This window comes from Eretmochelys imbricata, chromosome 5 (genome assembly GCF_965152235.1).
Source record: "Eretmochelys imbricata isolate rEreImb1 chromosome 5, rEreImb1.hap1, whole genome shotgun sequence".
NCBI lineage: Eukaryota > Metazoa > Chordata > Testudines > Cheloniidae > Eretmochelys > Eretmochelys imbricata.
Window position 1 is genome coordinate 22,390,290 of NC_135576.1, and position 13,782 is coordinate 22,404,071.

The window sequence follows — 13,782 nt, forward strand, 5'->3', positions numbered from 1 at the left end:
TTGAACTCAGGAGATCCAAAAACTGTATTTACAAAATATGGTTTAGCTTCACTCACTAATGCCAGAAAGAGAACACTCCCTTTCCAACACAGCATGAGCTATGCAGAATAATTCTCATTGCCTTTATGGACAGCCCTGTGTAAGAGACAATGTCTAAGCTGCACTACCCCAGGAGTATACCCCTCCGAGGCACTATCCTCTCCCAGCCTCCACACTGCTGTTGTTGGGAGAGAAGGAATAATTAGCTGCTGGCCTAGCTGCACTGACTAATACTCCTGGGTGAAATGGCTCTCAACACACATCCAAGGGCAGAATATGGCTCTGTGTGTACACTAATTCATATCACAAGATCTATACACCCAGATGTATGTAGGGAGAGCCAAGACCCAGCTTCCTAGTTGAAATATTTTGAAGACACAGAATTTATCGTATTGCTGTTTCTGGTAACGAATCCCACACTGATACACCAGGGACAACCAACCCTGTGGTTAAATCAGTATTTTCTCCCAAATTAACAGCACAGAAAGCAGAAGAAATGAGAAATGGCTAATGGCACTGGGATGTGAAGGATTAGAACAATAAAATCACATACCTTCGGGGATGCATTGTCCAAGAACAAATTTATAACCCTTACAGCATTTTTTCCTGAAAGACAAAAATACAATAAAATAAAGTAAAATAAAAATGCTGTTTAAAGGAGATACGACCTTTAAAAACAACTTTTTAAAAGGGTTTAAAAGTTCTATTTGAGAACCGATCTCAAAAATAAATTTAAAAAGCCATTAATTCAAAAAACTGATTAATAAACTGGTGATTTCTATTCCTGGGTATACAGAGAGATTTGAAATGATCCATACTAGCACAAACGGTGCATGGAAAACTTCAAAATGAAAGGCCTTTTCCCCTCCTAGATGCATACTGATCTCTAAGTGGAAAAGCAAAGTTCTTCGGCCCCAAAAAGCTCTGAGCATCGTGTCCCTCTGCTCTGCCTCAGTCAGGGCTTTCTGTGGCTCTTATTTAGGATGGATGACTGCGCTTTTAAAAGGTGAGTGTTTGGAGAGAAGTGGAGAAGTTTGTGGAGAGCTTCTCAATTCCAAAAAAAAAAAAAAAAATTCATGGAGGGCATGGAAGTTTGGACGAGAAGATGCCTGTCGAAAAAGACCTGGTACTATTTCCTAGGGCAAGAGCATTTTGGATCTTTATTCACTCAATTCTAAGGCAGGGTCCTTAGCCAAGATTTTCAAAAGTGACTAGTGATTATTGGTGCCTCAGCTTCTTGGTGTCTACTTCAGACACTTTAAAAGGGCCTGATTTTTGGAAAGTGATGAGCACCCACCATCTGAAAATCAGGGCTCTAACACTGGGCACCCAAACACAGCAACCAAAAATCATTAGTCCCTTTTGAAAATCATGGACAACTTATGCCTCTGTGTGGAAAGCACATGACATACTTCTGGAGCTATACATATAAACAACCATGATCATAACTTTCATGACATGCCATAGAGCGTTTCCAAGCATCTGTCACGCTAAAGTAAACTGACTGAAGGGCCTATATCTCAGCTAGTAGTACACACAAGATTAAATGTTATAATTCATTTCCCATATTTGAAAGAACTCTGAAAAGATGACCGATTAAATAAATGAGATATTTTAACTACAGAAAGATTAATAGGGCACTTAGAATGTTCTAGAAACAGGGACACTTAAATATTAACACTTCTATATGGTCTGAAATTTCTTGAGCTGTTCACTACATGAGAAAGTTCTGGGTGCAGGGAAAACGTGTAGGCTAGTGTGAAATCACATTTAAACATAGGGTATTATTTGTCTGTTTCTATTTTGTATGGCAGAACTACAATAAGCCTCCAAGTTTCTTGATAGCATTTCTAAATACATTCTAATCGATACAATCTTTACAGTCCTCTATTAGAGCGATACTAAGTGCCAAGACTGAGTGATCTTTTCCATTCCTTGTGGATTGCCAGCACCGCTTACCCAGAAGTAACCTGTCATTCAACCTCCTGTGGAATTAAATTTAAATTAAGTGACTTAATCTGGTTTTTGAAAGCTTGTGGATTTTAGAGATATGGACTCTAGAATGTTTTGCAGACGTGCTGAAGTAAAGTGTCTGGTAAGCTAAGAAGTAATCACTCTTCTGTTTTCCTCCTTAAATGTATAATTGACCCAGGAGAATGCTAACGCAATGGAAGTCAATGACACAAATGCATCCCCTAGGAGACCCAGAGTTCATCACAATATATCATTATGTTGCATTTAAAACAACTATCAGTTGCAACTGACCATTTAAAACAAACAATATATTATTCCAAACTATGTAAAAACAAACTTTGGCTGCACATTTTATACACTTTCAAAGATTAGCCGGAATATAAATTAAATATAATGAAGTTTGGATGGCTGCAGGGGAAGCTTTGCCTTGTTATGCAAACACTGGTCCTCATTAGACTTCACTACAAACACTGCTGTGAAGTCTTATCTTCAAGACAAACAAATGAAGGAGGAAAAAGTTCAAAGGTGCATCAGGGAGGCTGTTCAGATGCTTCAAGCTATGCAGACGGCTTTCCAAATGCACAGTCATCGCCTTTCCTTTTCAGGATAGGGCGAGACTGATAGCACAGTCTCCTTGTAGGCAGTAGAGGCACAGACCAGTGAAGAAACCAGCTGGTAGTGGTAGAGAATGTAATAAACTACTCAGATGCTTAAAGCTATGCACATGCTTTGCAGGATCAGGGTCAAAATGCTCAGTATCTTTCAGGATTGGGTCTTATCCTCCTAAATCAAATACTTGTGGGTTTTTTTGCAAGCTAAACTGTGTGAGTCTAAAGATAATGTATCTTCCCTTCCAAATTATTATGTTAGCTTGTTCCCCTGCCCTGTACAAACTCCTTCCCACCCCAGAATGTGCCAGATGCTCAAAACTCTCATTGACTGTGAGGTCTATAAAAACTTGACAACAGTTAGGCTGCTGGCATGCTGAGACCACAGCCGATCATGCTGACCCATACCGTCTCATTGTTTCCTTGTACTCTCCCATCTTTTTATCCATCTGTATCCAGCTATTGTCTCTTGTCCAATACTTAGATTGTAAGCTCCTTGGGGCAGGGACTGCCTTTGTTCTGTGTTTGTACAGCACTTACCACAACTAGAGCTCCAGGTGTTATAGTAATACAAACAAATAAATTAACAAATAATAAATAATAATAATAATAATGAGGGGGCAGTGTCTCTTCATGCTACTGGGGGTAAGAGAGGTTCCCCAACATAAGAAGCATTGTGACACTGGACCCGACCCAAAGTCTATCTAACCCGTATCCAATCTCTGGCAGTGGCCAGTTCCAGATCTTGTAAGGAAAATGCAAAAACCCCAAGACAGGCAGATGTGGGACAGTTTTCCCCTATATAGGTCACTGTCACGGAGTCACCGGGCGATGCTCTGGAAGTACTCCAGATGAAGCCAGTCAGGACTCTGGGGGAGCCTCCTCTCTCTGAGCAGACTGTCTCCAGGGCAAGAAACTTCCACAGCTTCCACCTTCCTAGGTCTGACTCCCCGGAGCATTCAGCATCCCCTTGCCCACTGTGCGCTTCCCATAGCAAGTCCGCACAGGCCAGGCTCCTGGGGAAGCCAGTGGGCCCTGCACCCCAATTCCACAGTCAGACGTGACTCTCAGCCAGTGTAAAACAGAAGGTTTATTAGACAACAGGAACACAGTCTAAAACAGAGCTTGTAGGTATAGAAATAGGACCCCTAAGTCAGGTCCATCTTGGGGCACGGAGGCCATACCCCGGGTCTGGACCTCCCCCCATCTCTCCGGCCAGATCCAAACTGAAACTCTCCTGCCCCTCCTCTCGCCTTTGTCTCTTTCCTGGGCCAGGAGGCCACCTGATCTCTTTGTTCTCCAACACCTTCAGTTGGCACCTTGCAGGGGAGGGGCCCAGGCCATCAGTTGCCAGGAGACAGGGTGTCAGCCATTCTCTGTGCAAACACCATCACACTGGCCCTCTAGGGCTCTCCAGCAATCACACACTCTTATCCCACCACCTAGATACTTAAGAAATGCATAGGGGAAACTGAGGCACCCACACAGTATTCAGAGAGAACATTAAGAACAGTCCCACTTCGTCACAGTCACGTCCTGATCGCTAATAGTTAGAGACTGGTTTAAGCTCTGAAGCATGAGATTCAGTAGTTCTTCCAGAATGTCTGTTGTCATTCATTTATTACTACTCTGGGTATTCTTGGTATCCAGATAAAGAGCCAACCCCTTTTTCAGTCTTGTTAGGTTCTTGGCCTTAATGACACAGTGAGGCAATGAGTTCCACAGCTTAATTCCACAATGTGCAAAAAAAAAAAAAAAAAAAAAAAGTATTTCCTTCTCTCGCTTCTGAATTCCTCACCATTTAATTTAACTGAATGTCCCCCTAGTCTTGTTTTATGAGACAGGGAGAACAGAAGTTGCTGATCTCCCCTCCTCCGGATTATGCCTGCTCCTCTTCATGGTAGCTTTAAGTCCCACATGAGGGAATGGCATAAAAAGGACCTAACCAGGCCTCAGAAACTGCATTCTTGCCCCCATACAATCCCCTAGAAGTAAATTCCCAATTCAGAATATAGGCTTCTTTTCTTGATGCCAACTTCTTTTTTGATACATGACTTTTCTAAATAGCAAACATTAATTTGACATGATTTTGCAAGGGGATCTGATAGGTTAGGGTTAATGCACAGAAAATACAATACTATAGTACTTGCTGCCTTGAACATCATATTACAGCTCTAATTCTAATTAACACAGCCTGGGATGTATTCTTGATGACCTTTACATTCTTTAGGCCAGCTACATTCCTGAAAATCAATTTATCAAAATAACTGACACTTTAGTTGATTATTAACAGAGGTACTTTAATGCTAAAACTTATTCTTAGAACCTGGCTGACATTTCTAATCAACATTGCATAATTATGATCTCATTATAGATAATAAGAAGCAAGCAGGCTGCTACTGATCTTTCTAAGCACTGAACAATTTTCTTCATGACTGTCGCTAGGCAGTTGTACATTTAAGTGTGAATCAAATACAGTGGATAATATTTAGCTGCCTTGGAATGTGAAACAGTTGTGGATCTGCTGTGAAATTAGCTTGGTTCATTATTAAGTTATATTTCCAAACAACAGTAACTTTTTGGCACACCTGCCTTTCATATCATGCAACAGGGTGGTTTACCTACCAGAAAATGTTATAACAATGTTTCCTGTCAGTTTCCCAGGTTTCCATGAGCTCAATCATATAGTGTTCATTCAGGAAAAGCACTGTTTTAAATAGGAGTTTATCCTGAATGAAGACTGCAGGAAGCCCCATCTCCCAAAATCTGGCACCTGAAGTATTAAGGGAGTATCAGGGAGAAAAGGAGTACTAGTGGCACCTTAGAGACTAACCAATTTATTTGAGCATAAGCTTTCGTGAGCTACATCGGATGCATCCGATGAAGTGAGCGGTAGCTCACGATAGCTTATGCTCAAATAAATTGGTTAGTCTCTAAGGTGCCACAAGTCCTCCTTTTCTTTTTGCGAATACAGACTAACATGGCTGTTACTCTGAAACCTGTCATTATGCAAGGCACTGCATTTAGCCATATGGAGTGGAAATCTATTAAGGAATGCATCTGATGAAGTGAGCTGCAGCTCACGAAAGCTTATGCTCAAATAAATTTGTTAGTCTCTAAGGTGCCACAAGGACTCCTTTTCTTTTTGCGAATACAGACTAACACGGCTGCCACTCTGAAAAGTATCAGGGAGGTGTCATAATTCTACAGCTGTCAGCATTCTGTAACATTCTAATTGAAAGTGTGTACATGGCCTTAGATGTATATAATATTCATCCATTTCCAGGTATCCATCATTAATGTAGTGAGAGGCCATATCTCATCGAGCTGGTCAGAAATTAGTATTTTTCTCGATGGAACATCTTGGTGAAAACAAAACACATTTTCATCAAAATTCAGTGGCAAACTTTGCCTTTTTTTTTTTTTTTTTTTTCAAAATGCTGGAAAATTTTCAACCAAAAACTCAAAAATTAAAACACTTCAGGTTTTCAGGGGAAAATTTTTAGATTTGGGGTTTTCCAGTGAAAAATCCAAAATTTCAAGGCTCTATTCCATGAAAATTTTCATTTAATCGAAAACCCAATTTTCCGTTGAAAAAAAAATTCACCAGAAAATTCTCAACCAGACCTACTCAAAGAATATCATAACATGAACTTACAACAAACTATGCACTATCTCACAGATCAGAGGTTCAGCAAGAGCTTCAAGTGAACCTGCTGTGCTTAATAACACAAGGGAGCCTTTGTAATATGTACACAGAAGGGATACTTATTGTGACGGTCCGAAGTTCTTCTTTGATCTTCCTGAATTTCAGAAATATGCAAGACTCTAAAAGAAATACAAAAAAGGCATACTTAACTTCTATACCTGGCTGATGAATTGTTTAGAAGTGAACCAAACTGCTACAAAAATCTTTGGTTTTTAAAAATTATATATAAAATCCAAATGAGCTCCTGCATTGCCTGTCAAATCTTGCATGGACAAATAAGGCCCATATGTAGTGCAAGAGTGCTCAGTAACCCAGTAGCTGTGGGTATCTATATTTCACATACACAGAAGATTTATGCCGTTTTGGGCAACATGATCTAAAACTGAAAGAACATGCTTTGTTTTTATTTGGGATACATACCAAAATCTTGAGTAACAGCAAATGGTGTAGGCAGAAGTTCAGTATCATAAGCTTTGCCATGGTTTCTAGACTGAGTCCTCTTTTACAGCTATCTGAAAAGATAAATGCAGCCAAGGCAGCATTTACTATCCTGGACATCTTATCTGCAAAAGTGGGATTCCTCTCTCTTCCTCTGCATATTCCTCTCATTGGTCTAGTTCCAACTGACATTGCAGTCAATGGAAAGACTCCCTGTGACTTCATTGGGAATTGGATTGAGCCTATGATCATCAGAACAAAATGAGCTGGGACTACGTCACCACATTAAGGCACTCTCCCTCTTCCGAAGAAGCCTTTCCATTGATTTCAATGAGACTGAATAATATAAGGAGAAGCAGGTGCCTATTATCTAAAACAGGGGTAGTCAATTATTTTTTGTCAAGGTCCACATTTCTTGGTCAAGGTATAGTCAAGACCAAGACTCCAGAGAATATAATTTAAAAAAAACCAATAATTATAATAATAAGTAAATAAAAAGATTTCGGGGTCTGTTCAAAAGCATCTGGCGGTCCAGATTTGGCCCGCGGTCTGCTTATTGACTATACCGGATTTAAAGAATCTTCCTGGTACCTGGGACCACAACATATGTACTGTGTTCACACTAACTCATTGTCCAATTTATTGGAGAGCAAAATGAGAATTTTGACTGAGTAAAGATCAGGAAGATCCCCATGGGACAAGGAAACTGAAGAAGTCAGAGACCTGAGAATCAGCTGGTGTAGTAAAACACTTAATTTCTTGAAAGTAAGATTTCAACTGATAAATGGATTTTTAAGGATATGAATGAAGGTCATGGTTCTGACCAGCAATTGCAGTTAGTAATTCAGTCTAGTTGTGCATTACTGTTTTCTTTAAAACAAAATGCTGCTTGGCTCTAGTTATTAACATTTTTATCAGGAAAGAAATCCTTTTTTGGTTGCTGTTAAGGTGAAGCCCTTGATAAGACTGAAAATGCATGCACTATATTACTCATTCTCCAAACATATGCCACAGACCAGATCCTCAGCTGTTAAAAATCAACAAAGCTCCATTGATCCTGTGATTTTGAAAGCTTTCTGACATGCTATTTGGCTGTCCGTTACTGAAATGTATTATTATCTGATTCTCTCTCTCTCTCAGCCATTTGAAGTGTTGTTTTCTCCTGGTGTTTTTATGGACACAGGAGTTTTATGATGCGTGACTAGAAATTGTGTTTCTTGGCCTCCTAACTTACAGAGGACATTGCAAAAATGACAGAATGATGAATTACTTTGCAGGGCTACTGAAGAACTCAGTATTTTCACATGAAGGAAACTGGCTGCACATCCATCGATAAAGAGACACTGTGATCTTGACTCTAATCAACTTCAAAAGGTGTGTTCAAAAGAAATTAACTACAAAACTCCTTCAGTAAGACAACGTCTCACTAAGATCAAACAGATCCAACTCTTGAGGCTCCTGGTGATGGATGTGCTGAGATGAGATAATAACCAGCTCACCTGGAAAAATGGATTCTTTTGAAACAAACAATTTGAAGATTTGGAATTTACCAAAAATCTCCTAACCTGCACCCCCCAAAAGATAGTTAGGTGCCTACCTCTGCTTGGGATTCACAGCTGTGAACCCGCTCCTGGATTTAGGCACCTAAGCCAGGTCCATTCAGCCCTTTCTTAGGAAAACCAATAGCCCAGTGGTTCGGGAACTCACCTGCAATGTGAAATGCCTGCTTTTCCTAATTTGGAGCAGGGACTTGAACTTGGGTCTGCAATATCACAGGTGATGCCCTAACCACCAGGGTATTGGGTATTCCAGGGTGTTGCTTTTTTAATCCATTCTGTTGGAGCTGTTCCACTTTGTATAAATAAATTAATATTCATTGGTGCAGGAGCTTGAATTTAGCACGCCAACAGGACAGGTGAGTGGCTCCCCATCCACCCACAAGTCGCAGCCCAGAATAGTCCCAGTCTGGTTGCCCCCAGCTGTTTTTTGCGTGAGGCGCAGTCTAGTAGAAAATGCATAATAGATCAGACCCTGCAGGTGACACAGGAAGGGGAATGATTTTTTTGAAAATCCTTCCAGGTCTTGAGGTAAGGAACCAAGCAGCTCAGTGGCACCAGGACTTAGATGGTTTTGCACATGTCCACCAGCAGAAATGTAGGCACCATGGGGACTTTTCCAGCAGAAACATAGGTGCCTCTAGGGCTAGCTGGCAAGGGAGTGAGGGTTTTGAGGATCTCAGTGTGCCTAAATGTTCGATGTAGACACCTAAAGTGGTAGTTAGGTGACTAAGTCCCTTTGTGGGTCTGGCCCTTAGTCTCTTTGTGCCTCAGTTCCCAATTAGTAAAATGTGCCCCATCTCACAGTGGGGTATTTCTCTGAATATATTAAAGACTGAGAGATGATCAAACATTATGGCAATGGGAGCCATCTAGACTTACAAAATAAAGCCTGACCAGAGCAGCAGCACTCCCCTACCACATATCATTTGATCACCACTCTTGTGACCGATACAGCTGTAACCCCTCTTTCCCACTAGACAAAAACCCCTCTCTTAGCCCTCTGAGCCAACACTCATTCGACACACTGGCTTTGCAGCCTGCCCAAAAGGTCAATGCATTGCAAAGCTCTGCCAAGGGAAAGGGGCCCTTAGAAAGAAAATCCCACCTGCAGCCTCGTAACAAGGGGGATAAAGTTCCAGGGCCTCTGCTGAGCGTAGCTGTGGCAGTAGGGCACAGGGGACAGAGATGGTCTCACCAGTAGGCAGAGCCAAGCTGTTGAGATTCCGTACTTGTAAAGATGGTTCCTGTGACCCTCCCTTCTGATTGATAATTAAAGAAAACAGCCTTACTGGCATTTCCATTTCCAAATGGTACAGACTGGGTTCTGATGGAAGTGAAAAATGAAATTGCAGAGCTGCCACCTGTGATATGTAACCTATTACTTAAATCAGCTTCTGTACCAGATGACTGGAGGATAGCTATTGTGACGTCAATTTTTTAAAAAAGGCTCGAGAGGTGATCTTGACAATTACAGGCCAGTAAGCCGAACTTCAGTACCAGGCAAACTGGTTGAAACTACAGTAAACCACAGAATTTTCAGACACAGAAATGAACACGAATGGTTGCAGAAGAGTCAACATGGCTTTTATAAAGGGAAATCATGCCTCACCCATCTATTAGAATTCTTTGAGGGGGTCAACAAACATGTGGACCTGGGAGATCCAGTGGATATAGTATTGAGACTTTCAGAAAGCATTTGACAAGATCCCTCATCAAAGGCTCTTAAGCAAAGTAAGCTGCCATGGGATAAGTGGGAAAGTCCTCTTATGGATCAGCAGCTGGTTAAAAGATAGGAAACAAAGGGTAAGAATAAACGGTCAGTTTTCAGAATGGAAAGAGGTAAATAGTGGTGTCTCCCAAGGGTCTGTATTGGGACCAGTTTGTTCAACATATTCATAAATGATCTCGAAAAAGGGGTAAATAGTGAGGTGGCAAAATTTGTAGACAATACAAAATTGCTCAAGATAGTTAAGTCTAAAGCAGACTGTGAAGAGTTAAAAAGAGATCTCACAAAACTGGATGACTGGGCAACTAAATGGCAGATGAAATTCAATGTTGATAACTGCTAAGTAATGCACATTGAAAAACATAATCCCAACTTTTCATACAAAATGATGGGGTTTAAATTAGCTGTTACCACTCAAGAAAGAGATCTTGGAGTCACTGTGGGTAAATTTCTCTGAAAACATCCACTCAACGTGCAGTGGCAGTCAAAATAGCTAACAGAATATTAGGAACCATCAGGAAAGGGATAGACAATAAGACAAAAATATCATAATGCTTCTATGTAAGTCCATGGTATGCCCACATCTTGAGTACTGCATGCAGATCTGGTCACCCCATCTCAAAAAAGATATATTAGAACTGGAAAAGGTACAGAGAAGGGCAACAAAAGTGATTAGGGATATGGAACAGCCGATATGAGGAGAGATTAAAAAGACTGGGACTTTTCAGCTTGGAAAAGAGCCAACTAATAGGAGATATGACAGAGGTCTGTAAAATCTTGACTGGTATGGAGAAAGAGAAGAAGGAAATGTTATTTATTCTTCACATAACACAAGAACTAGGAGTCACCCAATGAAATTAATAGGCAGCAGGTTTCAAACAACCAAAAGGAAGTATTTCTTCACCCAACACACAATCAACTTGTGAAACTCATTGCCAGGGGAAGCTGTAAAGGCCAAAACTATAACAGGGTTCAAAACAGAAGTAGATAAATTCATGGAGGATAGGTCCATCAGTGGCTATTAGCCAGGAGAGTCAGGGATGCAACCCCATGCTCTGAGTGTCCCTACCCTCTGCTTGCCAGAAGCTGGGAGTGGATGACAGGGGATGATGGATCACCTGATGATTGCCTGTTCTGTTCATTCCTTCTGAAGCACCTGATATTGGCCACTGTTGGAAGACAGGATACTGGGTTAGATGGACCATTGGTCTAACCAAGCATGGCTGTTCTTATGGGTTCTCAGACTTTTTGGGAAGCCTCAATGTTGTTCTGTGGGGAAATACATAATATTGGCCTTTGCCACCGCCAAACATAACCAGGCCTCAAGAAAGGTATTTTTCATGTCTACACAATATATCTTAAATCTTGATGCTGAACTATCATATTATTTCCTGGAAATGTCATGTAAAATAGCCATAGTTCTATTCTGACATCACCAATCAGCAGGACGGCTTACCACAGGCACTTTGATAAAGTTTAGCTTAACGATGTCTGAAAGTGGCAAGCAAAACTAGTATGTGAACTTGATCAAAGCAAGTTTAGAGCACAATGTAAGTGTGTGACTCCAATAATGCTGGGCAGTACGTACTCTGCCTACCTTAAAGAGCCATCAATTAGATTCACTAGGTACCTCCATAAAGTGAATGTATATCACCTTCTTGAAGATAATGCGGATAAAACTGGAATTTTGGTTTCTTTTTTCCCCCTTCTTTTTATGGTTTTGGACCATATTTTCCTGTTTTTAAATGGGGTTTAATGCAAGCGAATGTTCATACAATTTTTGATTAGATTGTCAAAAAATAATGATATGATTAAATAAGAGGTGTGACTAATATTGTCTGCTCAGACCCAGTTTTCATATTCTTATGTGCCGTCAGATTTCTATGCTATCCCCTTCCCTCCTCTTTTGACAGCTCTGTTTAATTTGTTGACCTATACCAAGAAATGATTGTTTAAATGCACAGGTAAAATTTATTTGGATTTCAGTAAATCAAATTTATGATAACAGATGTGACATTTTGGAAAAAAAGTAAATAACTTCATTTTTTATATAATTAAATTATTTTAATATATATAAAATCATTTAATTATATTGAACAAAGCCATGTTTGTTGTATATTGTTGTATTATAGATATATATATATATATATATATACACACACACACACAATAAACATGGCTTTGTTCTTATTTGCTACGTGTTTGTTGTGTATAATACAACAATATACAACAAACATGGCTTTGTTCAATATTATTAAATGATTTTATATTCATTCTCACAGGGTGGCAAAGTAGGATTTATTCTTATGTGTTTTCTTCTGCAAAAAATATTCATTTTCTAAACCTCATTTGAAGACATCCAAAAATTGAGCCCACTTGACATTTAAAATAAGAAAAGAGAATAAAGACGTTTTTTCACCATCGACGACTTCCAATTAGAGGACTTGGAGCCAAATTTCCTTCTTAGCCTGTAAACAGCATGTCTTGCTGATGGTGCAGGTTCAGTTATTTATCTAAACAAAGGTGAGCCAGAGTACAGTGCTAATCATTGCACATCTGTCCAGTGTCTTGGAATTCTTAAACTTCCATGACTCTTCATTTTGTGGCTCCAATTTCCTACAAAAAAATGCATTCTAGATAGAAAGCCATAAATTCCATTTCAGTACTGAAAGCAGTGCCAAAGCATGCTGTAAGGAACGCTGTGCTCATTAGCTGGCTGCTGTTCTGTTGCTAGGTCACTGAAGTCAAACAGAAATAAGTTGTTGGCAAGTTGTTAGATTTACTGAATCCAGTCCAATTTATATAGCATCTTTCATCACAAAATGCTGTATAAGCAATGCCCAATAAAACCTTTTTTTAATAAACAATAAAGGCAACCACACAGTTCACATATGCACGCACACCCAAACACATCATACAAATAGTACAAGGAATTCAGATTTTAAAAGTTAGGTTTCCAAATGAGACAAATATTGAGTGAAGTCAATAACATTGTCCAAACTGGGGAGGCTGTTGCATAAGAGCTTGACCCTGTTCTCCAGAAAGTCAATGGCAGTTTTGCCACTGATAACAATATGATTAGAATTAGACCCACAGACCAAGATACAGGACAGTACTTAAGCATGTGGTTACCTTTAAGTATGTCCCATTTACTTGCACAGAATGGAATTGGATGCTTAAATGCTATCCTATAAAAGGATGTTTTCCTCAATCCGGGTCATAATTTGCAGCATAAATAGAAGAGGGTGAAATCCTGGCCCCACTGAAGTCAATGGCAAAATGCCCATTGACTTAAGTGGGGCCAGGATTTCAACCCCCACCACCACATCTCTCTGCCCCAACCCAATGTTAGAAGGCCTTGTTTCAGAAACAGCTATTTGGTTTTGACTTGTCAAAGAAAGGGAACATGTGACATTTCCCTGAGGTACGCAGTGTTGTGAGGCACCTTGCCCCACCTGTCCTTAGTACGGGGTGGGCAAACTATGGCCTGGGGGCAGCATCCGGTCCTCCAAACATTTTAATCCAGCCCTCGAGCTTCCACCAAGGAGTGGGGTCCGGGGCTTGCCTCACTTCACGCGGCACCTGGAAGCAGTGGCATGTCCTCCCTCTGGCTCCTACACTTAAGGGCAACCAGGGGGCTGTGCACGCTGCCCCCGCAGCTCCCATTGGCCGGGAACCATGGCCAATGGGAGCTGCAGGGGCAACACCTGTGGACGGGGCAGTGTGCAG

At 40.6% G+C, this 13,782-nt stretch overlaps 1 protein-coding gene across 1 annotated transcript in view; it reads right to left on the reverse strand.

Annotated features, from left to right (window-relative positions):
- The window catches only part of CCBE1 (collagen and calcium binding EGF domains 1), a 184,845-nt gene that overhangs the window by 34,455 nt on the left and 136,608 nt on the right, over positions 1–13,782 (reverse strand). Inside the window, exon 3 of the mRNA XM_077816232.1 lies at positions 593–645. Coding sequence (XP_077672358.1) covers positions 593–645 — 53 coding nt within the window. The remainder of the gene's footprint in view (positions 1–592; positions 646–13,782) is intronic.